Source organism: Hylobates moloch, unplaced genomic scaffold (genome assembly GCF_009828535.3).
Source record: "Hylobates moloch isolate HMO894 unplaced genomic scaffold, HMol_V3 SCAFFOLD_2, whole genome shotgun sequence".
NCBI classification, from domain to species: domain Eukaryota; kingdom Metazoa; phylum Chordata; class Mammalia; order Primates; family Hylobatidae; genus Hylobates; species Hylobates moloch.
In genome coordinates this window covers 155,998,251-156,022,765 of record NW_026652277.1, presented here as the reverse complement: position 1 = coordinate 156,022,765, position 24,515 = coordinate 155,998,251, and the positions used below count along the sequence as shown (strand labels likewise).

At 42.5% G+C, this 24,515-nt stretch overlaps 1 protein-coding gene across 1 annotated transcript in view; it reads right to left on the bottom strand.

The window, feature by feature from the left end:
- The window catches only part of ARFGEF3 (ARFGEF family member 3), a 186,519-nt gene that overhangs the window by 38,119 nt on the left and 123,885 nt on the right, over positions 1 to 24,515 (bottom strand). Inside the window, exons 15-24 of the mRNA XM_032160177.2 lie at positions 23,031 to 23,138; positions 22,169 to 22,384; positions 21,901 to 22,011; positions 19,093 to 19,243; positions 17,005 to 17,325; positions 14,937 to 15,070; positions 12,198 to 12,343; positions 10,372 to 10,551; positions 1,908 to 2,052; positions 436 to 558 (exon numbers count right to left, since the gene is read on the bottom strand). Coding sequence (XP_032016068.1) covers positions 436 to 558; positions 1,908 to 2,052; positions 10,372 to 10,551; positions 12,198 to 12,343; positions 14,937 to 15,070; positions 17,005 to 17,325; positions 19,093 to 19,243; positions 21,901 to 22,011; positions 22,169 to 22,384; positions 23,031 to 23,138 — 1,635 coding nt within the window. The remainder of the gene's footprint in view (positions 1 to 435; positions 559 to 1,907; positions 2,053 to 10,371; positions 10,552 to 12,197; positions 12,344 to 14,936; positions 15,071 to 17,004; positions 17,326 to 19,092; positions 19,244 to 21,900; positions 22,012 to 22,168; positions 22,385 to 23,030; positions 23,139 to 24,515) is intronic.

Genomic DNA, 24,515 nt, shown 5'->3' with positions numbered 1-24,515 from the left:
TTATATAGCACAGGTTTATGTGGGGTGAAATGAAAGGGAAGGACACTTAGTTAAACCAAAAGGTTTAGAAGAAACTTAAAATTTTGAGAGTTTCCATAGAGTATGATTAGGCCTGGAGCCTGAGAACCTTTTACAAAGGGAAAATATAAGGTTGATATTATTCTTTGACAATAAAGTTAGTATAAAATAATAAATAAATAGATTAAAAATATGCTATAAGATATTCCATGAATACAATGAAAAGTATCAACCTTAGACAAAATTCAAGCTTCTTTCACAGTAAGTTTTTGCTTCTGAGTACACAACACCACCATCTGCTTGGATCCCAGGATGCGTGCTTGTTCCAGGCAGTCAGTGGGCCCTGTCTCCAGCCACAGAGCCACCCTGGAGAGGGTCCTCAGCAGTTACAAGGCATGAGAGGAGGGTTCTGCTTACCCAGTCCTTTGACAAACTTCATAAGGCACATGATGTAGCTAGTGGCTGCATTCGCAAAGACCTGGATGTTGTCGGTATTGAGAAAAGCTTCAAATACATCAAACACTGGGGCTTGGCCTTTTCCTAAGGGAGGAAGATTATAGAATTGTAGAAGTAAGTTTCTGCCCTCGGGTTTGCCAGGGTTGCCCATATTCCCAGCACCTTCCACTGAGACAGATCTTGAGAAAGATCTACTGGGGAGACGCCTGGGTTTTTTATTGGACCATTGGCTTGGCTCCTGCGTGGTGTTCAGCTTTGCCGGCAGGGGAGCAGCTTGGCAGAGAGATGAGGACTGAGCTGGCCGAGTGCAGAGCTGAGGCAATGTGCTGGTCTAGAGAGCAGGGAACCATGTGGCCTCTGGAATGCTCCTGCGCAGGTATTTGTAGATTATCTACAGGGCACGGCAGGGCAGGTTTAAATAGACCTGTGGTGGTATATATGAGTTTCTTTATATCTACGCAGAAAAAGAGCACAGAAAGCCTGAGACCACTTTCCTTTTAGAAAGCTTGCTTGCAAAATTGGCCTTTGGCGGGTGTCTGGGAACTCAGCTCTCAGAGTACTCCCAGGCCACAGTTAACTGATAAGAGTAGTTCACCGTGCCTAGACTGTTCACGCAAACCATATGGTTTATGCTGAACACCTGCTTTCCTGTTGGGAGTCTGGGATTTTGGTAATGTGCTAGGCAAAGGGTACGTAAGTGGCCAGTCGCCAGCTAGATCTCTAATGGGCTTCCATGGGCAGAAACATTGCAAACATGTTGCTGCGTTTTCACTGCTGGGGGAAGAATGTGTTCTGTGTGATCCCTCCTGGGAGGGTGAGAGCACAGGGAAGCTGGTGCATTGATTCTTCCAGACTCTGTCTGTGTTGTTCCTTTTCATAACCTGTTGTGTCCTTCCTACATTGCTAAAACTTAGTCATGCACTGTGTAATAAATCTCAACATAACTACATGCTGGGTCCCATGAGTCTTTCTGGTGGGTTTCTGAGTTTAGGGGTGGTCTTGGGAACCTCTGAGACAATACCCCTGGGCCCTGGGCATGCTTTATGGGTACCCATCCATTTCCAGCAGACCGAATCTCCCTAATTCTGGTTACTCTGTGTTATGGTACTTTTCTGCTTCTTACTAGCAAATGGATAACATTTTTCTTTTTGGCTTTAGACATGAACTCAACACAGCAATGTGTAAGTGAAACAACAGAAGTCTCTCAGCCTTATTGTCCAATTGTCAGCAAGAACAGGGCTTGACAATGCTCAGGGCTCTCAGCCTGCTGGCAGAACCCAGAACTCATGTTCCTGCTACACCACATTCTTTCCTGCTGATAAAACATGGCTGACAATCTGTCTTCCCTATTGTTCAATTTTTTTTTTTTAATAGCATGAAACTTGGCACAGAGAATTAATGCTGAATAGCAAGAATCATCCAAACATTCTTACCCATGGAGTAGTCACCAACCAGGTACTCCTTCACCTCCGACTTGTTCCCGCTGTGCACTGTTTCCAGGGCACTGAACAAGGGTCTCCACCCGGACTGGATCTGCGTGGAACACACTTCAACCAGCTCACCAATGGATGTGACAACCTGGCAGAGGCAAAGCAAGTGGCACTTAAAGTCCTCTCCTTAAAAGGAGCAGAATTTCTGGGAAGGGCGATGTATTTCTCTGTCCCTTATTTTGGAGTTAATTTTAGTGAAAAGGAAAAACCAGAATAGACAAACTCACTCAAAAATCTTCTGAATAATCAGCCGTATTGTATTAATTTGCATTTCACTAATGACTAATGCTGCTAAGCAACTTTTCACATCTTATTAGCCAAATATTTTGTTGTTTTTAAAAACTGGGTCCATGTCTTCTTATCTTTTGTTTTTAGAGTTCCTTATATATTCCAAAGATATAATTTGCAAATATTTTTCCATAGCTTTGGACTTTTTAAAAGTTTTGTTTTTTAATGGTGTCTTTTCAAGATTAAAAGTTCTTAATTTTGGTGAAGTCCAATTCATCCATTTTTCTTTTACTGGATCACATCATGACCCATTTTGAACTTTTTTTAACATGGTGAGAGGTAAAGGTGTAAGTTTATTTTTATCACATATATTCAAGCACACTTTGCTGAAAATATCCCCTCCCATGATTGAATTGCAATGGTATCTTCATCAAAAATCAATTGATTATAAACAGGATAATTTATTTCTATATTCTTCAGTTCCACTGAACTGTAGGTCTGCCTTCAAACCAATACCACACTGTGTTTATTACTGAAATTTTGAAATCAGGTAGTGTAAATTTTCAAAATTTGTTCTTCTTTTTCAAGTTTGTTTTCTCTATTCTGTTCTTTGCAGTTTCATATAAATTTGAGAATCACTTTGACAATCTCTTCAAAAAGGTCTGCTGGGATTTTAATGGGACTTGCACTGCATCTATACATCAATTTGGGGAAATTTGCTGTTTTAAAAATATTGAGTCTTTCAATCCATGAATATGGTATATCTCATATTTATTTGAATCTTCTTTAATTTCTCTCAGCAATGTTTTGTAGCTTTTGTGTACAGGTCTTGAGCTTCTTTTGCTAAATTTATTCATAAATATTTTATCATATTTGATGTTATGAATGGAATTGTTATTTATCTTTGGATAATTTATTTCTCATATATATAAATTCAATTGATTTTAGTATGTTGACCTTGTATGCAGTGACCTTGCTCGACTAGAATTTTTTTGCAAATCCCATATAATGTTCTATATACAACCCCATGTTGTCCGTGAACTAAAACAGCTTTACTTTTCGTTTCAGACCTTGATGTCTTTAATTTCTTTATACAATGAGTGAAAGTTAATGTTGAGCAGAAATAGAGAAGACAGAAATCCTTGTCTTATTACTGATTACAAGAGAAAAACAGTCTTTCATCATTAAGTGTGATGTTAGATGTAGGATTCTCAAAGATGCCCCTTATCTCATGGAGAAAATCCCTCTAATTCTTCTTTTCTTAAAAGGTTTTGTCAAAAATGGGTGATGGATTTTGTTAAATGTTTTGTTTATATCTATTAAGATAATCGTGTGGTTTTAATCTTTTATTCTACTAATTGCTCATTGATTTTGAGCTGTTAAACCAATCTTACATTGCTGGGATAAATTCCATATGCCACAATGTTTAATCTTCTTTATATGTTACTGGATTTATTTTTTTTTTTTTTTTTTTTTTTTTTTGAGACAGGGTCTCACTCTGTTGCCCAGGCTGGAATGTAGTGGCATGTGATCACGGCTCACTCATCTCAATTACTTTTTTGTAGAGATGGGGGTCTCACTGTGTTGCCTGGCATGGTCTCGAACTCCTAGACTCAAGCAAACCTTCTGCTGTGGCCTTCCAAAATGCTGGGATTACAGGTGTAAGCCACTGTGCCTGGCCAATAATTTTTAAAGGAATTTTTTTGTCTAATTTCATAAAGAATATTGGTCTATAGTTTTCCTTCTTGTGACTTTGGTATCACAGAAACACAGGCCTCATAAAATGGGTTTAGAGGTGTTCCTTCCTGCTTTATTTTCTGGTAGAGTTTGAGTAGGGTTGATATTATTTCATCCTTAGTTTATAGATTCACCAGTGAAACCAACGGGGCTTGGGTTATTGTGGGAATTTTTTTTTTAAATTTATGAAACTTTGCTTTATTCAATTTGTTAAACAAGAACTGATTTAACCCCCCCCCCCCATAGCAGTCATGGAAAACATGTCACCTGTTTGAAAGAACAATACCACTAGTTGCAAAATTTAATTGTAAGGATCATGCAGAGGTTATTGGTCTAACCAATCCACATTGACAGCTTTTAAGTGTTCAGATACTAGTTTTAAAATAAAGGTGACAAATACCAATCACATTCTCATATTACTGTTCAGGATCTACACAAACTTGGTTCTGGAAATAGTTCAATACACAAAGGTATGAGAATAACACTGTAATCACCAGTGATCAAAACAAAGGTGTAATTTTACAAATCACTTTTAGTAAGAATCAATTCTAACATTTTAAAAGTCTAAATCTATATAAAACTCAAAGCAATATATTTTTCTACTTGAGACCAAAGCAAGTTTCCTTTTTCCTATGTAAGCATAATTCTTTGAGATGAATCTGAATTCACGTGATATATCTTGTCAACCTTTTCCAAAGAATTTTAAGCCCTGCTTTAGAGACAAATTCTTAGATTATGTATACATATATTTTTCTTTTACATATTTTTCCTTCAAAGACTAATGATAAGTTTATGAGGTTATAGGCCTTTAATGTGCAAACATCACCAGTCTAATTTAAAAACAATTTTACTTTCCCCCTCAAAAAACTCAGTACCCATTTACAGTCATTGCCTACTCCACCACGCCACCCTCAGCCTGACGCAACCACTAATGTACTTTTTGTCACTATAGATTTTCCTATTCTGACATTTCATATAAATGCAGTCATATAACATATGGTCTTTGGTGACTGGCTTTTCTCATTTAATGTATGTTTTCAAGATTCACCCATGTTGTACATATAGCAGTACTTCATTTTTATTGCAGAATAATATTTCATTGTGTGGATATAACCTAATTTAATGTATCTATTCATTAGCTGTTGGAATTTGTGTTGTTTCTAACATTCTGGCTATTATGAATAATGTTACTATGAACATTTGTGTACAGGATTTGTACAGATGTTTTCATTTCTCTTGGGTATATACCCCTTGAGGAACTGTCAGACTGCAAAGCAGCCACACATTTTACCCTCTCACCAGTAGGGTATGAAAGTTCCAATGTCTCCACCTCCTCCCTCACCAACACTTGCTATTATCTCTTTTTTTTTTTCTTTCTTTTTGAGACGGAGTCTCACTCTATCACCAGGCTGGAGTGCAGTGGCGTGATCTTGGCTCACTGCAACCTCCACCTCCCAGGTTCAAGTGATTCTCCTACCTCAGCTTCCTGAGTAGCTGGGACTACAGGTCTAGTCCCGGGTTCAAGTGATTCTCCCACCTCAGCTTCCCGAGTAGCTGGGACTACAGTGTGTGCCACCACACCCAGCTAATTTTTGTATTTTTAGTAGAGATGGGGTTTCACCATGTTAGCCAGGATGGTCTCGATCTCTTGACCTTGTGATCTGCCTGCCACGGCCTCCCAAAGTGCTGGGGTTACAGGAGTGAGCCACCGTGCCTGGCCGCTATTATCTATCTTTTTTATCCTAGTAGATGTGAAATAGTATCTCACGTGGTTTTGATTTACATATTCCTAATGACTAATGATGCTGACCATCCTTTCATTAGTGCATATTTAATGCCATTATTGACATGGTTCTATTTACATCTGTCATTTGCTATTTGTTTTCTGCATATTTACGTATCACATCCTTTTTGTTCCTCTGTTCCTCTTTTACTACCTTCTTTTATGTTAAACACATTTTTTTGTGATCACTTTCATTCATGTTTATTTTTTAATCTTTTTGTCTTATTCTCTCGGTTGCTGCCCTAGGGATTATAATATGAATCTTCAATTGATCACATTCGTACCTCAAGTTAATACTGAGCTAATTCTGGCAAAATACAGCAACTTGGCTTCTATATAGCTCCATTTCCCATCCCTCCTTTCTGCTAATGTTATTTATGTTACATCTTCCTGTTTAATACATCCAACAATACAGTGTTGGAGTTATTGCTTTAAACGTTAGGTTTTTGAAATAAATTAGGAGAAAGAGAAAAATTTACACACTGTTTTATATTTTCCCACTTATGTACCATTTCTTCTTATGCAATAGATTTACCAGTTTGTGTTATTTCTTTCAGCTTAAAGGAATTTAGTATTTCTTGTAGAACAGGTCTACTGGCAAGACATTCTCCAAACTTGTGTTTATCTGAGAATGTTTTTATGTCATCTTCATTTTTGAAGAGTAATTTCTCTAGGATTATTCACTGACAGTTTTTCTTTCAGCACTTTAAATATGTCGTTACATTGTCTTCTAGCCTTCATTTTTTCTGAAGAAAGCATTAGTTAATCCTAGCATTAGTTCCTCTGTAGTAATATAGTCTTTCTCTTGCAGCTTTTAAGGTTTTGTAATCGTCGTCGAGCATTTTGACTACAACGTGTCTATTGTAGATATCTTTGTGTTGATCCCAATTGTGGTTCCACTATTTCTTTAAATATATTTTCCCATCTGTTTATCTTTCTCTTTGCTACCTGGGACTCTCATTACAGGTATGTTGGTATGCTTGACATTGTTCTACAAATCTCTGAGGCTTTGTTTATTTTTGGTCAAACTTAGTTTTGTCTGATCTTCAGAATAGATAATCTCTATTAATCTATTTCCATGTTCACTGATGTTTCTTTTGCCATCTCTTTCTGGTAAGCCCGTATAGCTAATTTTTAACTTCAGTTATTGCCCCTTTCAACTCTAAAATTTACATTTTTATAGTTCCCATTTTTTATTGAATGCAAACATTGCACCTGCAAATCAAGAAATAATTTGAAGATTATTAATGTTAATATTTAGAGTCCCTATTTTTGAGTCATTGTCATATTTTCCCTTAATTTTTTCGAACATATTTAATAGCTACTTTGAAGGCTCTGGCTCCCAAATACATGTGGGCTCACTCTAAGTCAGTTTCTATTCACTATTTTTCCCTCTATGTTTCACTGTTTCCTGTTTCTTTGTATCGCTCATATTTTTGAGAATTAGACATTTTAGATAATTTATTATAGCAGTGCTGGATTCTAATTTATTTTTGAGGGTTTTTTTCCCCCAGACTAAGGTGTTTGGAATTCCAGACTAAGTCTGTGGAATCTGTCTCTTCCCATGGCGCTCATGTGTCTGCTCAGTTTTTGTTCTTCATTTTTATTTTTTAGCCTGACTCCCTAGTGTTCATCCCCATGTCTGCATAGCTTAGTAGTCAGCTGATCATGTGGGTGGAAACTGTGCTCAAACACCTTGAGTCTTTATGGTTCCTACCCTCTGGCAATCAATCTGTGTGAGAAGGTTGGTCAGAATATTCAAAGTTCAGCCAGTTTTTATCTCCCTTTTCTTTTATTTTCTGATGAGATCTTTACAGTCTCCCCTGTACATGCCCATGTTTTAGTCATCCAGGGATGTGTGAACAGACTATTTGGTCCCTCTATGAATCTCTGATATCCAGGATCTTAGATTTCTTGCTAGTACACTACTCACTGCAAACCTTAGGCCAACAAGGTTGCAGGATTCCCCTGTTCATTTCTCCATGAATTCACCACTTTTAATTGACAAGCCAATGGTCTTCTCCCCATTCTTCTCCATACCAAGTCTGTCCCTGATAGTAGAAAAGCTGATGATTGTCTCAGTCAGCCTCACGCTGGTCAAACTACTATTCTTGCCAATAGAGCTTGGGAGTAAAGGTGATGGCTTCAGTCTTTGGCAAGAAAGTCAGACTCCCACTATTCTTAACCAAAGTTCTAGCAAACACTATTTTTAAGAATAAATGCTACTCAATTTGTTGATCTGCTTTTGGTCAATTTCTAGACCCCTCAGATGGTTGCTTTGGACAATTCTGTCCTGTCCTGTTTTATGCTTGATTTTTGCAGGGAAGGTTAACCTAACTTCCTCATGTCACCATAGCCAAAGCTGCTCCTGTCCTTAATCTTCCTAAACATATTTAAGCATTGTTATTTTAAAATATGTCTCTGATAACTCTGATATCTGGGTTCCTGTGTGTGTTTATTGTTTGTTTTTTAAACTTTTGTTTTCAATGACATGTTATTTCCTAATTAGCCTGGTTATTTTTTATTGAATGCAAACATTGCACCTGCAAATCAAGAAATAACTTGAAGATTATTAATAGAATGATGTAATCTTCTGTCAGAAAGTCACTAGAAACCTCAGATTACCTTAATCTCATGTCAGGGATTGGGATTATTTAAAGTTGGGTTTATTTTCTCTTAAGACTAATCTATTTAAGGTTCGCCTTTCTTTCTAAGATGTCCCTTCGCTTCAAGATCCTGACTCAAGATGCCAGGAAGTTACCAGACTTGGGAGGTCCCAGACTGCAATTTTGCTGAGCTTCTCTGTCTTTTATTATGTTGGTGCAAAAGTAATTGCAGTTTTTGCTGTAATGGCAAAAACCGCAATTACTTTTACACCAACCCAATATCTTCCTTTTTTTAAATTAGTAGATTCTATTTTTAGGAAAAACAGCCTCAAATACCAGGAAGACTACTCTGGGTATTCTTTTTCTCCCAGATCTTGGCCTTGTAGTTCTTCACTGCTCTATAGTATGTCAGTGTCTTCGAGTGATGAAAATTTTTTTTTTATCCAACTTTTTTTAGTTGTTGCCCGTGAGAAAGTTGATCTGAATTACCTAGTTCACTCTTATTGGTATAAAGTCTTGGGTGTTAACCTATCTAGGTTAACTTATCTTAGATGTTAATGATCTAACCTTTAGGTGTTAACTTCTAGGTGTTAACTGTCTAGGAGCTAACTATAGCTGTTAACTAGGTGTTAAGTGTTAACAATCTAGTCTTTAGCTGTTAACTTATAATCTCAATCCTTTATTTCCTTAAACTTACTAGGCTTTGTGATTTAATATTTTGCATGGAAGATACCAATATTTCAATCCAATTCTTTATAGGTCTAGTTGTACCATCTGTTGTTTTATCAGTTCTCTCCATTGCCTTGCTTTCTTGTGTGTTTTGTGAATTTTTTAAAAATACTGAGAGCTCACGTACCTTGAACCTTTATTTGTGGGATTCTTTTGTGGTCTGAGTCGACATGAGTTTCTCTAGCGGGAGTTTTGTTGCTTCCGTATGGTGCCTGTGTAAAGTTTCTCAGATCCTGAGGTGGTGTAATTTCATATACAGATCACATAAAAGGGCTAGGTTGTAATAATAAATCCTGGAGCGCTCTTTTTAAAAAACTTTCCATTAAGAGCCAATGTTAGAAACAAGCTGACAGTATCCTCAGGAAGTTTGTTTTAATTCAACCTTGGCCTGAGTGAACACCAGCTTTGTAAAGTTTGCATTGAGATTTGTTTTCTGTTTCTGTGCACTCACGTCTGGGATGACCAGAACTTCTGCTCCACTTGAGAGCAAATTCCCTCACAGTAAAACCAGCCTAAGGGCTCTGCTTACTTCTCTGGCTTCCCATTGGCACTCAGTTTTGGGGCTTCCTTACTTTCTTGCCAGTGTGTCAAGGTATTTAAAAGAAATGTTTAAACCTCTATTCAACATTTTTGGTGGATTTCAGAGAAAGAGATCCTGTATTTCCAGCCCACCGTCATGTGAAATACAAAGTCTCCAGTTAGTTTCTTTACCTTGCCTTCAGTAGACAGTATGGCAGCAGTTAGGAATACAGGCCAGGTAGAAAGAGATAGGCCAGCAGATTGCCTAGGTTCAAATCCCAGCTCCACCAATCACTGATTATGTATCATTGCCTAGGTTCAAATCCCAGCTCCACCAATCACTGATTATGTATCTAGCCAAACTGCTTAACTTTTGTTTTTTTTTTTTTCTTTTTCAAGGAGTCTCGCTTTGTCACTCAGGCTGGAGTGCAGTGGCATGATATGGGCTCACTGCAACCTCTGCCTCCCCGGTTCAAGCAGTTCTCCTGCTTCAGCCTCCCAAGTAGCTGGGATTACAGGCGTGCACCACCACACTTGGCTAATTTTTGTATTTTTAGTAGAGACGGGGTTTCACCATGTTGGTCAGGCTGGCCTTGAACTCCTGACCTCATGATCCGCCCGCCTTGGCCTCCCAAAGTGCTGGGATTACAGGTGTGAGCCACCACGCCCGGCCCTGCTTAACTTCTCTGTTACAGATTCCACATAGGATTATTGGAAAGAGTAAGTGTGCGAAGCTCATAGAACCGCGCCTGCCACTGTACTCAGTAAGAGCCAGCTATGATGCTGATGACCATGTCACACTCACCTGGTCTTGGACGTCCTCATCACACAACTCCAGCTGCATAATGCGCTCGAAAGGTCGGAAGAGTGCTTCATTGAAGTGAAAATGAGGTGGCTCATTCCAGTCAGTGAGGACCTCTGTCAGTATGTCATGGATGAAGGAAACAGCCTTCTGAGACACATGTCTTTCCTTATGGCAAGCAGCCTGCAAAATTCACGAGAGAGTGGCTCACCATCAGGACAGCAGACAGTGAGAATGGTTTCTGAAGGCTTTCCTACCCCACCTCATTACAAGGAGGTAGAAGCAGCAATTCTGTTAAAACATTCTAAGGGATAAGTCTAAACAAACTGCATACTAAATTGCATTTTTAACAATTTAACCAGCTTATCAGGCACAACCTCAATTTCATGTTAATGTTTCTAGAAAAAGAAAAGTTTCTGGTAATTTCTTTTTCTGTAACATGACAGTTTTCTTGAATGGTACAGAACATGCTCACTATAAAGACACCAGAACCTATTCTAGGAATGGCTCATGGTTTCATCTTAGCTGTGCCCCACACGTAGGAAGATCAGATGAGTCATTTGTCCCTCAGTGAGGTGAGGGACAAATTGCCACAGTAGCTTTAACTGGTTTACAAACCTCCTGGTATCCATGCTCTTGAGTAATCCTTTCCTGTACTGGCCCTGGGCTTGGACGCGTGAGTTGCTTTGGCCAGTGGAACACAAGCAAACATCATGTAAGAACAGAATTAAAAAGTACTTGTGATTTGGGGTTTGCCCTGTTGTTGCTCTTTGGAACCCTAAGAATGCTATGTGAACAAGCTAGGGCTGGTCTGCTGGAGACTAGTCTACATGAGAGACCATGAAAAGAGAGACCTGTTTGTCTAGCCTTCCCAGTTAAGGTCATCATGAACCATCTGGCCCCAGACTTTGCACCAGCTGACCATAGATACACAATTAAAGCCAGTGAGATCTGCCACGCCTGGCCAACACCAGAACTACCCAGAGAAGCCTACCTCAAATTTCTGACTCATGGAATCAAGAGCTAAATAAATGGTTGTTGTTTTAAGCCACTAGATGTTGGGGAGGCCTTATTGTAGAGTAAAAGATAACTGATAGACTTTTTCCCCATGACTACGTTGCTATTTTCTACCCATTTGGCTTACTACAATGTTCTCAGGTTAATAATTTAAGTTCTAAGAAGTATTTTATGATTTATCTCTACCAGATAAAAGCAAAAGGGCTATTAAGAATAGTTATCACTGCAAAACTGGGCAACAGTTTTCCCTATCAACTTGGAAGTGGCCAGTCCTCACATATTGAGATGCTTAGATGTAGAGCTGCCATAAAACTGATCACACGAACTGCTTTCCTTTGGAGGGTGAAAGGGTCTTAGTATTAATTTTGTTGGGAAAACCAAGACATAGGGTTCCCTGACTGAAAGGACACTGTCCTGAGTATATTTAGCTATTAGAAAACAGGGACTGGTAGGAACCAAAGACATTGCTCTATTTATGTATAAAAATAAAGCTATCAGGAACCACCCACAGTCTTTCTGTTCCAGGCTCAGGTTGATACCAGATCATAAAAAATGAAAAACTAGCTGAGTTGTAAAACTGCAAAGAAAGAGGGTCAGAGTGAGACTAGGGTAGTACTGCCCTTTGGGGTGATTCTTTAGATGCCATGAGGTATAACCAGAAAACAGTGATGTTTGTGACCAGGTGATAGGCAGGTTCCCACTGCCCAATGGCCACAGTGTTTTGTCCCCATACATGACTGCAGGCCCCCATGCTGGCTCTGCTGGTCACTGACTTAGCAGTTCCAGCCTCTTCCCACCTTCGCAGTGCTCACCTCCACCAGGTGTGGGGCCACAAGGCTCCAGCAGCGCATCACGTGGAGCAGGGGCCGTGCTTTGCTCCGCACAATCCTCAGCATGGCATCCCCCAGGCGGAACAGGTGGAGGGCGCTTTTTCGGTCTTGAGTGGATTTAACTTCTCCTACAGGAAGGCAAGAACATAAATGCCAGAAAGCCCAAACTCAGACATAGTCTGACCTATTCAAGCAAAGAGAGAGGTTGAAAATCTAGGTAGGACCAGTAGGGTAACTCGATATTGGCTAACCAAGGGAGGAGGAGGGAGCCTTGGATTCAAGAAGGATGTGGTGGTTCTCTTAGCAAGACCTGCATCGTCCTCTCACTCACCACTGTAGCCCCGGTACCTGGGGCATGACAGGTATGATCAAGACTTGATGATAAGAGGGAATGAGGTAGCGATTCAGTAGGAGGGCCGAGAAGTCCGACCGTCTGGGTTCAAATCCTGGCACCATTTAGTAGTTGTGTTATATTGGGCCAAAGATTTTCCTCTTTAATGATCTCATCTGTAAACCTGGGGATAATACTGCCCACTCCTAAAATTGCTTTAAAGATTAAACGTGATAATACACATAAAGTGCTCAGCATGGGCCCAGCACATACTAACTGACCAACATTTTTAGCTATTATTATTACTCTTGTTACTGTCACCTTTCACTGTCATCATCTACTTTGCCAATCCTTAATAAACCTCTGCAGCCGTTGCCAAGCAGGCCTGGTCCCTCTGCTGCTCAGTAACATGCTGTCTGGCCTGCTCTGTCTTGTTTTAGTACCATCCTTGCCTACCCTGATCTTGGGCTACTTCTTTGCCACTGTCACCTTCATCTTCCTCGCTCCCTCCTTGCTCATGTCCTATTGCCTCTCCTCTACTTCCTACTGGGGATGGGACCCAAGTCTAAACACAAAATTCATTTCTGTTTCATATATACCTTTACACACAGCCTGAAGGCAATTTTTGTACCCCGTGGGGACCCTCAATAAACTGTGTTGTGTGCCTGCATTTCGAAAGTGACCCATCGCATGAAGTCAGGTGTGGAACTTTCCACTTGTGGCATCATGCCAGTGCTTAAAAAGTTTTGGATTTTGAGCATTTTAGATTTTGGATTTTTGGATTAGGGATACTCAACCTGTAATAATCATGGATGTTTACCCTGCATCAGACACTGTGTTGGTTCTGTAAGTCTTTAATAACTTTAATTTTTAAAGCAATTATATTTTCTTTTTTTTTTTTTTGAGGGAGTCTCACTGTGTTGCCTGGGCTGGAGTGCAGTGGTGCAATCTCGGCTCACTGCAACCTCTGCCTCCTGGGTTCAAGCAATTCTCCTGTCTCAGCCTCCCGAGTAGGTGGAGCTACAGGCACACACCATGACGCCCGGCTTTTTATATTTTTAGCAGAGACAGGGTTTCACCATATTGGTCAGGCTTGTCTCGAACTCCTGAACTCAGGTGATCTGCCCGCCTCGGTCTTCTAAATTGCTGGGATTATAGGCGTGAGCCACCACACCTGGCCTATATTTTCTTTTAAGAAGAAAATATAATTATTGCTATTTTACAGAGTAGAAAATCGAATGTCTGAAAGGTGATATGACTTGCCTCAGATGCTGTGGCTGGTAAGTGTTGGAGGCTGCATTTTATATTCCTACCTGATTGATTCCGAAGCAAGTCTCCCTCTTTCTAGATTTACCGACCCTTCCTGGCCCCTGCTCATTGTGTTCTTTGTAAGCTCAGAGTCTACTGTTTTCTCTAATGTGAAATACTTTGAAGGTTACCCCTAGGCTCACAGATTCTCTGAAAGTCTGATGGGCCTGGAAGGTTGGCTTTATATAGCTCAGGTTTTAAAGTCTATTAAAAACTAGTGGGGAAACAACTGTGGTTCTCAAATCTAAATCTGCAGCAAGGATGAAAAAATCAAATATACTGCACTTAGAACTTCAGATTCCTAAGGATAGAAGGGACCTCAGAGGTTGTGCAGTCCAACATGTCACAAAGGTGCGTCCCCAGCACATGGCTCCCGATCTCTGTCTGAACTCATCTGGGACAAGGTGCTCACTGTTTCGGGACAACCACTTGTGCTGTTGATGAACAATTCCATCTGTGAGCGACCTGCCAACCCTTTGGGACCCTTGGACAATTCAGTACAACTCTACTTTGTCTTCCACAAGATTGGCCTTCAAGAGGGCCTTATTTCTTCACCTGGCCTCACTGGAGATGACAGGGATACTGACCCATCATTAACGGGATATGCCTCTGAGATCAGTTTTGCAAGAGTGGTATGCAGTTTCCTTTTTCACCACCCCTTTTGGAATCAGTGGTTGCTTCTGCACATCACAAACCACCTCTGTCCGGTTAGCTGGACACAGGTGTGTGGTGTGGTTTGTGATATGCAGAAAAGCTCCACCTTCATGTGAAGGAAGCCGTCTGCACCCTAAGGAACCACACCATTTCTACCACAAGCACAAAACTTAGCAGAACAACCTAGTCCAGCTCCAGTGGGAATTCTTATAGATGTGGTAGCAGCAACGTTTCCATTTACAAAAAGTTACACCACCCTTCACACAGGCTGCCTCAAAATCCGGAGACAAATCTATACTTGGCTTAGCTTGTGTGAGTGTAAGCAAAGGGAATGTGGAGTCAAATCTTCAGGCACGCTGCTGGTGATAGAGTCCTGGGCTGTTTCCTGCTAACCTCCTGGCATATGGTTTCTTCAGGGAAAGAATTACCTGGCATTGCCAGAGAGTAATCAACTGTATCCGTAACAGAATGGAAAAGCTGAGACTGTGATGCTTTCTTCAGCTGGTAAAGAAAACCTCCCAGGGCCATGAGGTTCAACTTATCCGTAGCATCTTCAAAGAGCCTGGATGCAAACAGAAAGAGATGTGTTCTTTGGAAACAATTCAGCAAGGTCTTTATGGCAGAATGATTATGGTAATTTTGTTGATGTGATTAATAGAAATGCTGTGTAAACACTGCAGACAAGTGTGTGGTATTATTATATCTATTCTAATTGTGTACAAGTCTGCTCTAACTGTGAGATTTTAATTCAAAGGCACAAAGAATATATTTAAAAATATCTTTGTGCCCTCATGGTCTAGCTCAGCTATGGTAGGCACTCATAAAATGCTTGGCAAGAAGCTGAAAGATGGCAAGGCGTTGTTCCCAGAAACTGAGTAATTGGGAATGGAATCTGCAGAATTAGCTTCAATTTCATAAATGATGTCAAAAAACCCCAGTAAATTAATGAATAAGGTTTTGTTTGTCTATAATTTATGAGTATAATGCTGGAAAGGATACAAAAACAGCTAAGAGTGGATCCTGTAAGCCCCACTCCGGGGCACAGACTGGCCTTACACACACCCAAAGGCCCAGATGTGATGGGAACTCAAGTATCTATTTGGAAGAAAGAATGTCCCCTAATATGATGGGTCTTATAGGTTCTTTTTCTTTTCCACTCACCTGGGCACAGACCTTGCCAGCAGAAGGATTTAGGAAGGCGGGGAGCACAGTAGCAGAATTTAGGGGAGGATTTGAAGGTCATGGGAATGAAGAATGGTAAAGATCAAATATCTGTTTTATGAGGCCACAATGAACAATGTGCCAGGTGAGCCTTCGACAGCTCTTGGGTCATCTTGCTATCTGCCCTCCAAGCCTAGCGACACCGCAGGGCAAACAGTGCTGTGGGGGCACCATGAGCTGCTTCAGGGAGAGGGTCTCTAATAGAAATGGAATCATGAGTCCTTTTTGAAGGAGGAAAATGAGACACGCAAGTTTTAAGATGGGAATTAGTGGATTATAAATTATCAAAACAAATATATTTTTCTTGCTATTTTGTAACTTCCAATTTTGATACCATTTGGTTTCTGGGTCCTATTGACCATTTCTCCTCCCTCCTTCCTAGTAAGAAAATAGTGATGAGTATTATATTCCACCTGACACCTGTATATTACTTTCCAGATTCTAAAACATTTTCACAGCCAACTTGGATAAGCAGCAAAAAGCAATTATGGTAGTGGGTTAGTAGATGGAGAAATTGAGTCTCAGTGCAGCTATGTCTACAGACATGACCCGGCAGCTGGGGAGTGCAAAGCCAGGACAGGAACTCAGGTCAATCTGAGTCCCGGCCCAGGGAGTGCTCCTCCCACTCCTGTCCCCTTCCTGATGGTCCTCCCTGTGCCCGTGCCAGGGGTCTGGGACACAGTGACCAAACGCTGAAGAGGTAAGTGAGGTGGAGCTGTGTGTGATTGGTGACCAAAAGCACTTTCAACCTCCGGAAGTACCACCAAACAGTTGAGGCGATTGGTGAGTTTCCCTCTTCACCTTCGCATGGTTGTTGGGCATCAATAAGTAACACATGCATGTGGGATTTTTGAAAACAGCCATAATCATAAGAATAGTGGATTTTTACCATTTTCCAAGCTCCGCTCCAGGTGCATCAAGTTACTAATTAATTTACCCTCACAACTACCCGGTGACAGAGTTACTTTTAAAAAATGACCCTATTTTACCAATGGAGAAGCCAGGCAGGGCCCAGGGAGGTGAGGTTGCCTGAGATCCCAGAGTAAGCACAGCGCTTTGACCCCAGGTGGCCTACCTCAGACCCTCCAGTGTCAGTAGAAAACGTTTCATTCCAAGTATGGATGTAATGGTAGAGAGAACAAAGCTTGAAAAAGATGGAAGAGATTTAAGTGATTGGCTAACAAATGGGTCGTCCCTGGCATCACTGAGACCAGATGGATGTGGGTGTCGCCTGGTAAGCAGGCTCCCGGGGCGTGGGAGGCCGGCGCCGCGCACCTGTCGGCCTGCGTGGAGAGGGTGAGCACCACCTTGGCCGCGCTGCTCCCGCTCATGAGGCTCCCGCCGCGGAAGTCGGAGGCCCGGCCCCGGCTGCCTTCCCGGACGAGGTCCTGGATGGACAAGGGCTGGACGACGGGGGCCGTGCTCAGGGAGCGCCCCTGCTCCGGGCTCTGCTCGGGGGGCGAGCCCTGACACTCGGGGTCCCCAAGGAGGCCAGCGCTCACAGTGGCCTTCTGGGGCTGGCTGATGGTCAGAGGGGGCTGCGAGGCGCCATCGCTGAAGTGGTTGTGCTCCAGGGTGCCCACGTATTCACACACCCTAGAAAGAGCACAGACAAGCAGCTGTGAGGCGCTGCAGCTCACCCCGGCAGCTCCATCAACCCCACAGTGCCAGACAAAGGAAACGCAGCCAGCTCTGCAAGCTCCCCAGCTTTCCTCTTTCCTGTGATGACAGTCAGTCCTTCCCTCCTGTGTTCTCATGTCACACAGCATTATTAGTAGTAGTATTTGAGTTGGGCCAGACAGCCTTGAAATGGGTAAAGGATTATTTGGGTTCTCTCTCTCTCACCCCAGGCTGGGAGAAAGATGGGCAATGAAGCCCGGTTCATCCAGTCCCCTTGCCTCATCCAGCTTACTGGCTTATCTGCCCTCCTGCTGTTTGAGCCATTTTTCCCCAGGCACCCTCTTTCCCTCCATATAGTGCTCTGATTAGGAGTTGGGAAGCATTTCCTTACGACGGGATCCCAGAATGGCCATACCTATGAGAGAGAGGCCAACCAGCCACAGTGAGTTCTGCCCAGCCACGTCCTGCCTGGTACCGACGGCACCACATAACTCAAGTCTGGGTAGGGTGGGTGGCGGCCGGGTGGGAGGGCAGTCACTGAATTATGGCAAACACAGAGAACAGTCACCACATGTGCTACAACTGCTGACTTCTAAATGGTTTGTTCCCAACAGAACCTGGGACGAAGATGGTTCACAAGGTCCCTCATCTCGGAGTAAGTCCGTTTACTGGTAAAGAGCATCACGGATAATCCATTCTAATGTTCTAGAATCAAGGAATTTTTCAATCCCTTACCCGCTGCTTGTGTACCAGGAGAGCCTTTTTATTTTCTTTTTTCTTTTTTTTTCTTGTTAGAGCAATAAAGAGCAGCAGGTCAGCAGCCTTCATAATAGAACCATTTTGCTCAACAAACACTCATGGCTATATTTGCTTTGAAGACATGAAACTGAACCCAGTTCTGGCTGGTGTCCTGGGCCATCGGCCATTGCCCTGGCCACTCTTGCCCCATGCCTGCTCTGCCTAGACCTGGGTTTGCAGTGAGTGTGAGGTGTGTGCTTCAGAGGAGAAGGAACAGTGTGGCCAGCCCCTGCCCTGTTCCATGGGCAGTGCTCCTTCCACGGTACTGGGTCTGCCCTGATGCCATGCTTGGGGAGACGTGCTTTCAGTCTTAGTTGTAAGAGGACTTGGACTCTGGAGTTATTGCTGGTTTTCATCTTACAGGCACTGTGCACTATATAACTCACTGGGAGTTTCTTTTCACTTTGATGCTACAATGCTTAGAGACAAATTTTTGGCCTGTCTTTGGCAGAGGTGTACTATTGTTTTGTTTTGTTTCAGTCTAGCTAAATTAAAAGTAGGTATCTTGTATTTTATGTATCCAAATAAGCTATCTGAAATCCTTCTTTAAGTAAAGAGGACATTGATAAACATATAGCAATATAATATTGTGGAGACATGACCAGTTTTAAACTTGCACAGTATTCACTTAACTTACATAGTCATCTCAATCAATTATTTAATTGGTTTTTCTTCCTCCCTTCTCTCATAAAAATGTCAATAGAAAAGTCACAATTCCTCAGACCCAGTTCTGTCCCCTGTTCTTTAAAACATACATTTAGTTGGGCCCTTATTCTCTCTTCTCTTTTCACGTCTCATTTGAAGTTTAATCGAACTCTGTGAATTGTTATAATTGATTTACACGCTGGCAGGCTCTTATGGCTGCCCCTCTCCACCCCCCACAGCCCGCTCCAGGTTTCCTGAGGCAGGGTCAGTGCCATCTGGGGGTGGGAGCCCGTCATGCACCTGAACACGTGTGGCCAGCAGTCTGGGTTGTGGCTTCCCATCTCCAGGCCTACGCTGAGGATGGCCTCCATGCACAAGACGTGGGCAGTGTGCAGCCACACCCCCTGCACCTTCCCAATCTGCTCCAGTTTCTGCTCCACTTTTAGTTTCACTGTGCCAGAAAGACATTTATTAAAATAACAGGTTGAGTAAGGGAGACAGAAAGGGAGAGAGAAAGAATGAAAATGAAAGAATGTGTGTCACGCAAGGGCAAAAGGGAAAGGACAGACTTCGGCGGCAGCAAGCGCCTCCACAGTAGGTCCTTGCAGACCATCATGCAAACCACCCAGCCAGCAGGTCCCACGTGCTGGTGGCCCCAGCTCTCCAGCTCCAGAAATGGGATGGATCCTGAGCTGGCAGGTGCCATTCCTTCCAGGCCCTTTCATGGGCTCTGGGTCAGGCACAGCCGTGTGGATGGGTTTCATGAGCCAATTCCAGCTAAAACCATCTGGGCCCAGATCTTTCACCCTTCCCAAAAATTGGTCAAATGGAAGAATTCCTGGCTTTCTGCAAGTTTTCTCTGAGATTATTGTAATGTTAGACTCTCATTATGATCATCATCTCTAAAACAACTTATTTACGTATACTTTGAGCACCAGAATGACTGCTCTATCACTGAAAATGACCAATTTCATTTCATCCCTTGAGTTTGTATTTGTGAGCTCCAAATAATACTTTAAAAAATTGTAGCCTGGGCGTGGTGGCTCACATCTGTAATCCCAGCACATTGGGAGGCCAAGGCAGGCAGATCACCTGAGGTTGGGGGTTCGAGACCAGCCTAAACAACATGGAGAAACCCTGTCTCTACTGAAAATACAAAATTAGCTGGACATGGTGGCACATGCCTGTAATACCAGCTACTCAGGAGGCTGGGGCAGGAGTATCACTTGAACCTGGGAGGCGGGGGTTGCAGTGAGCCGAGATCGTGCCATTGCACTCCAGCCTGAGCAACAAGAGCGAAACTTGGTCTCAAAAAAAAAAAAAAAAAAAAATTGTAGATGACTAATGAGAAAGAATGCAGAAGGTAACTTCAGATGTCAGTAATGCAAAATGCTAAGGCAAGGCCAAACCACAGTGTCCTCCTTGAACAGAGGTTTCAAGTAATTGCATGTGGTAGGATAACTAAGTGATGGTCCAGAACCCAGAAATATAGCAAGCCAACCTCAAAGGAATCCAAACCATCTCCTAATGTAAGGAGCAAAGTGATTTTTAGCAAAACATCATTTGTCTAATAAATGTGATATTAATTTTATTTATTTATTTGAGATGGTGTCTCGCTCTGTTACCCAGGCTGGAGTGCAGTGTCACCATCTTGGTTCACGGCAACCTCCACTTCCCAGGTTCAAGCAATTATCCTGCCTCAGCCTCTGAAGTAGCTGTGATTACAGGCACCCGCCACCACGCCCAGCTAATTTTTTGTATTTTTTAGTAGAGACGGGGTTTCTTTCACCATGTTGGCCAGGCTGGTCTCAAACTCTTGACCGCAAATGATCCGCCCACTTCAGCCTCCCATAGTGCTGGGATTACAAGTGTAAGCCACTGCGCCTGGCTGTTTTATCTGTTTTTTTGAGATAGGGTCTCACTCTGTCACCCAGGCTAGAGTGCAATAGAATGATTATGGCTCACTGCAGCCTGGACCTCCCCAGGCCCAGGTGGATCCTCCTACCTCAGCCTCCCGAGTACCTGGGACTACAGGCACATGCCACCATGCCTGGCTAATTTTTGTATTTTTAGTAGAGACAGCGTTTTGCTATGTTGCCCAGGCTGGTCTTGAACTCCTGGGCTCAAGTGATCCACTTTCCTCGACCTCTCAAAGTACTGGGATTACAGGCGTAAGCCACTGTGCCCAGCCTTAATCTTATTTTTTATTTGTATTTAATCTGAATATCATGGTCTTGGTTTTGTGGTTTTTTAAAGAACTGTGAATGTAAGGATATTTATGTAGGTCATGGCTGTAAAATACTTAAGTAAAATCGTGAGACTCCTTTTTCAGTTAACACTGGGGATCTGTGAGAGCGCTTTTGTTTTCAAATGGGTCTCTAAATTTTATTCAAGTCTGAGAAACACGGACCTAAACTGTGTTTCTCAGCTAAAAATGTACAGCTGACTCAGTGACTTGCTACTGTACATATCTGATAGTAGTTACACAATTTGGACCGAGCTTGCATTTTTCCTTTTGTTTGCTGCCTGCCTTGTATCTTCTGTTGCTACCAGGATGGTCATTCTTTTCCCTTAGATCCAGATAATCATCAGCTTCCCTGACTCACTGATTTCATCAAGTTAAAAATCAGCCATTTCCCGAGTTCACAAAGCTCAGATTTTCCTCCGATAAGAGCCTCTTCTTCCTGAGCCTCCCCTCATGAATTTTCTCCGTCTGTTTAATTTCCCCTTTAGAAAACTGGCCAATCTGCCTCCCCCACTATAACCCGAAGGGTCTTCATGTGTGCACTTGTGTGACGTGCCAAAGCCAGTGAGTGACTAGATGATAGGTGTGAACAGTTCAGCCAGGTGGGCCTCCTTGGGCCTGCTGCACTTTCCTTGCCACCAGGGGTCAGTATGTCTCCCATTCTCCAGAGAGATCTTCTGTAGGTCACCCACATAGAAGAGACCCAAGCCTGTGGCTCAATGGGATCTTGTGATCAGTGGTGTATACATACTGGGCATCACACACAGAACAGGCACGAGTGTTGGCTGGTGTGTGTAGGCCTGTGCAGGTGTGTGCATACTGCACCCAAGGTACCAGGTGGGTTCTGGCCCTCCAGTTGTTACCTTGTGTGATGGCATCATTGGGTTCTTGGGCCTCCCTCTCTTCTTTTTCTTCTTGGACACAGGAGGCAGCTGCCATCTGGGCAAGGGCTGAGGCGCAGTTAGCAGCAACCCCTTCAGAGGAGACACACAATGACTTCTTGACTGAGTATATCCTCTAACCATTCACCTAACAGAACCCCTTCTAAAGGGTCCCCCTGCCCCACCCTGCTGGGTCATTCCCAGTGAGTTCTGCAGGACCACAGCCAGGGAACACTACTCCCGCTGGCACCTAGAGCGCAGCTCAGCCGTGCGGCTTTCCGCAGCCCGTCGAGGCTCATGCAGATGGCGTCCCGCTCCTTCTGGTTCTGCTCTTTGATGCCTTCAGCTCCCAGAATGAAGGCCAGCCCTTTGGAGCTCCCTGCCATTCGACCAGTCAGTGGGGTTGATAAAGTATCGATCAAGTTCTTCCAGCAGCCCACCAGAATATAGCGAGCAAATGCCACGCCTGGAACATGGAGGGGTGTGAGTCATTTTCTAGAGACAAAAACAACCCGGCAATGAATGACATCACATTCTCTTGCTATCAAATGAGCAGTACTGAGTTGCATGCAATTCTACAACAGGAAATATAACAATGGATTATATGGGATCATGTTTCACTTTGTTCTTATAAATAATAAATGTTGCATTATCAGCTGGATGATGCTAACTAACTTCCATCAATTACTTTTTCTTTTTTTTTTTTTTTTTTTTTTGAGACGGAGTCTCGCTCTGTCGCCCAGGCTGGAGTGCAGGGGTGCGATCTCGGCTCACTGAAAGCTCCGCCTCCCGGGTTCATGCCATTCTCCTGCCTCAGCCTCTCGAGTAGCTGGGACTACAGGCGCCCACCACCACGCCCAGCTAATTTTTTGTATTTTTAGTAGAAACATGGTTTCACTGTGTTAGCCAGGATGGTCTGGATCTCCTGACATCGTGATCTGCCCGCCTCGGCTTCCCAAAGTGCTGGGATTACAGGCGTGAGTCACCATGCCCGGCCCAATTACTTTTTCTAACCAAGACAAAATCCTGATTCAAGTCACCACATAACAGTGTAATTGCTGGATACACATGCAGTGTATGGATGTTCATAAACTCAAGACCCAAGTCATTACCTGCCACTGTGGAGTCATCGATTCTCCTGCTCTGGGCGAAAGGAGACTCTGTAGCAGCCGAGGCCATCAGCTGGCCACCAATGGCACTGCTCTCTAAGCCGTCAATATCTGTCAAGGAAAAAGAATGAAGTTTTCCCTAAATAAAACACTCCAGTCAAAAACAAGCAAATGGCCACCCAATATTCATTTTTAACAAATATCCCTTGTATCTTTTATGTTTCAAGCATGTAGCAACCTTTAACGAGACTATCATAAATTTTGTTTTATTCCCTCAGTCTAGTTTTATTTCATGTTGGAATATTTATTCTTCTGTTACATGTTGCCTATCTTTATTTAAAAATAGATGTACATTATAAATTATTATTTCTCTGTTAGAAAATTTAGAATATTTTGATCTTAAATACTCTTTTTATTCAGAACCATGGATTATTCCCAAATTTTATATGTACGGGTTACGGAGATGTGAACTTTTCTTTCAGAGCTTCCTTACATGAATTAAGAGGAGAATAAGCCTCTTTGGTCAGATCATCACATAGTCAGATTGCAAAGTACAATAAATAATACCTTATAATTTTCTTTTCTTTTTTTTTTTGAGACAGAGTCTCACTCTGTTGCCCAGGCTGGAGTGCAGTGGCACGATCTCGGCTCACTGCTGCAAGTTCCGCTTCCCGGGTTCACGCCATTCTCCTGCCTCAGCCTCCCGAGTAGCTGGGACTACAGGTGCCCACCACCATGCCCGGCTAATTTTTTGTATTTTTAGTAGAGACGGGGTTTCACCGTGTTAGCCAGGATGGTCCCGATCTCCTGACCTCGTGATCTGCCTGCCTCAGCCCCCCAAAGTGCTGGGATTACAGGTGTGAGCCACCGTTCCCGGCCAATAATACCTTATAATTTTCAAAGTGTTTTCACAAAACATTTTTTCACTTGATCATCGCAACAGCTCAAATTAGGTAAGTAGGTCAGCATTATTTTTATTTCACAGAGGAAGAGACAGAGTCTTGCACCACAAAATGACGTTTTGGTCAACCACGAACTGCATATAAGACAGTGGTCCCATAAGATTATAATGGCATACTTTTATTGCACCTTTTCTATGTTTAGGTACACAAATACTACTCTGTTATGACAGCTGCTTACAGTATTCAATACACGTGGTGCAGGTATGTAGCCTTGGAGCAATAGGCTATACCATCTAGCCTAGGTGTGTAAGTACACTCTATGATGGTCACATAATGACAAAATTGCCTAACAATGCATTTCTCAGAACATGTTCCTGTCCTTGCTAAAGGATGCATGACCATGTTTAAAGTAGGTAAATGGTTCAAGGCCACGAGGCTGATGACAGAAATAATTAGTATTCATGTCTTCTGACTCCCATCCAGGCCTCTCTATACCATTCCAGCTCTATACTGGATCCTCAGTTACCCTGTTTAAGTTTTTGTTGAAACAAATTCTTTTCTACAGAATTAGCTCAACAAACCACTC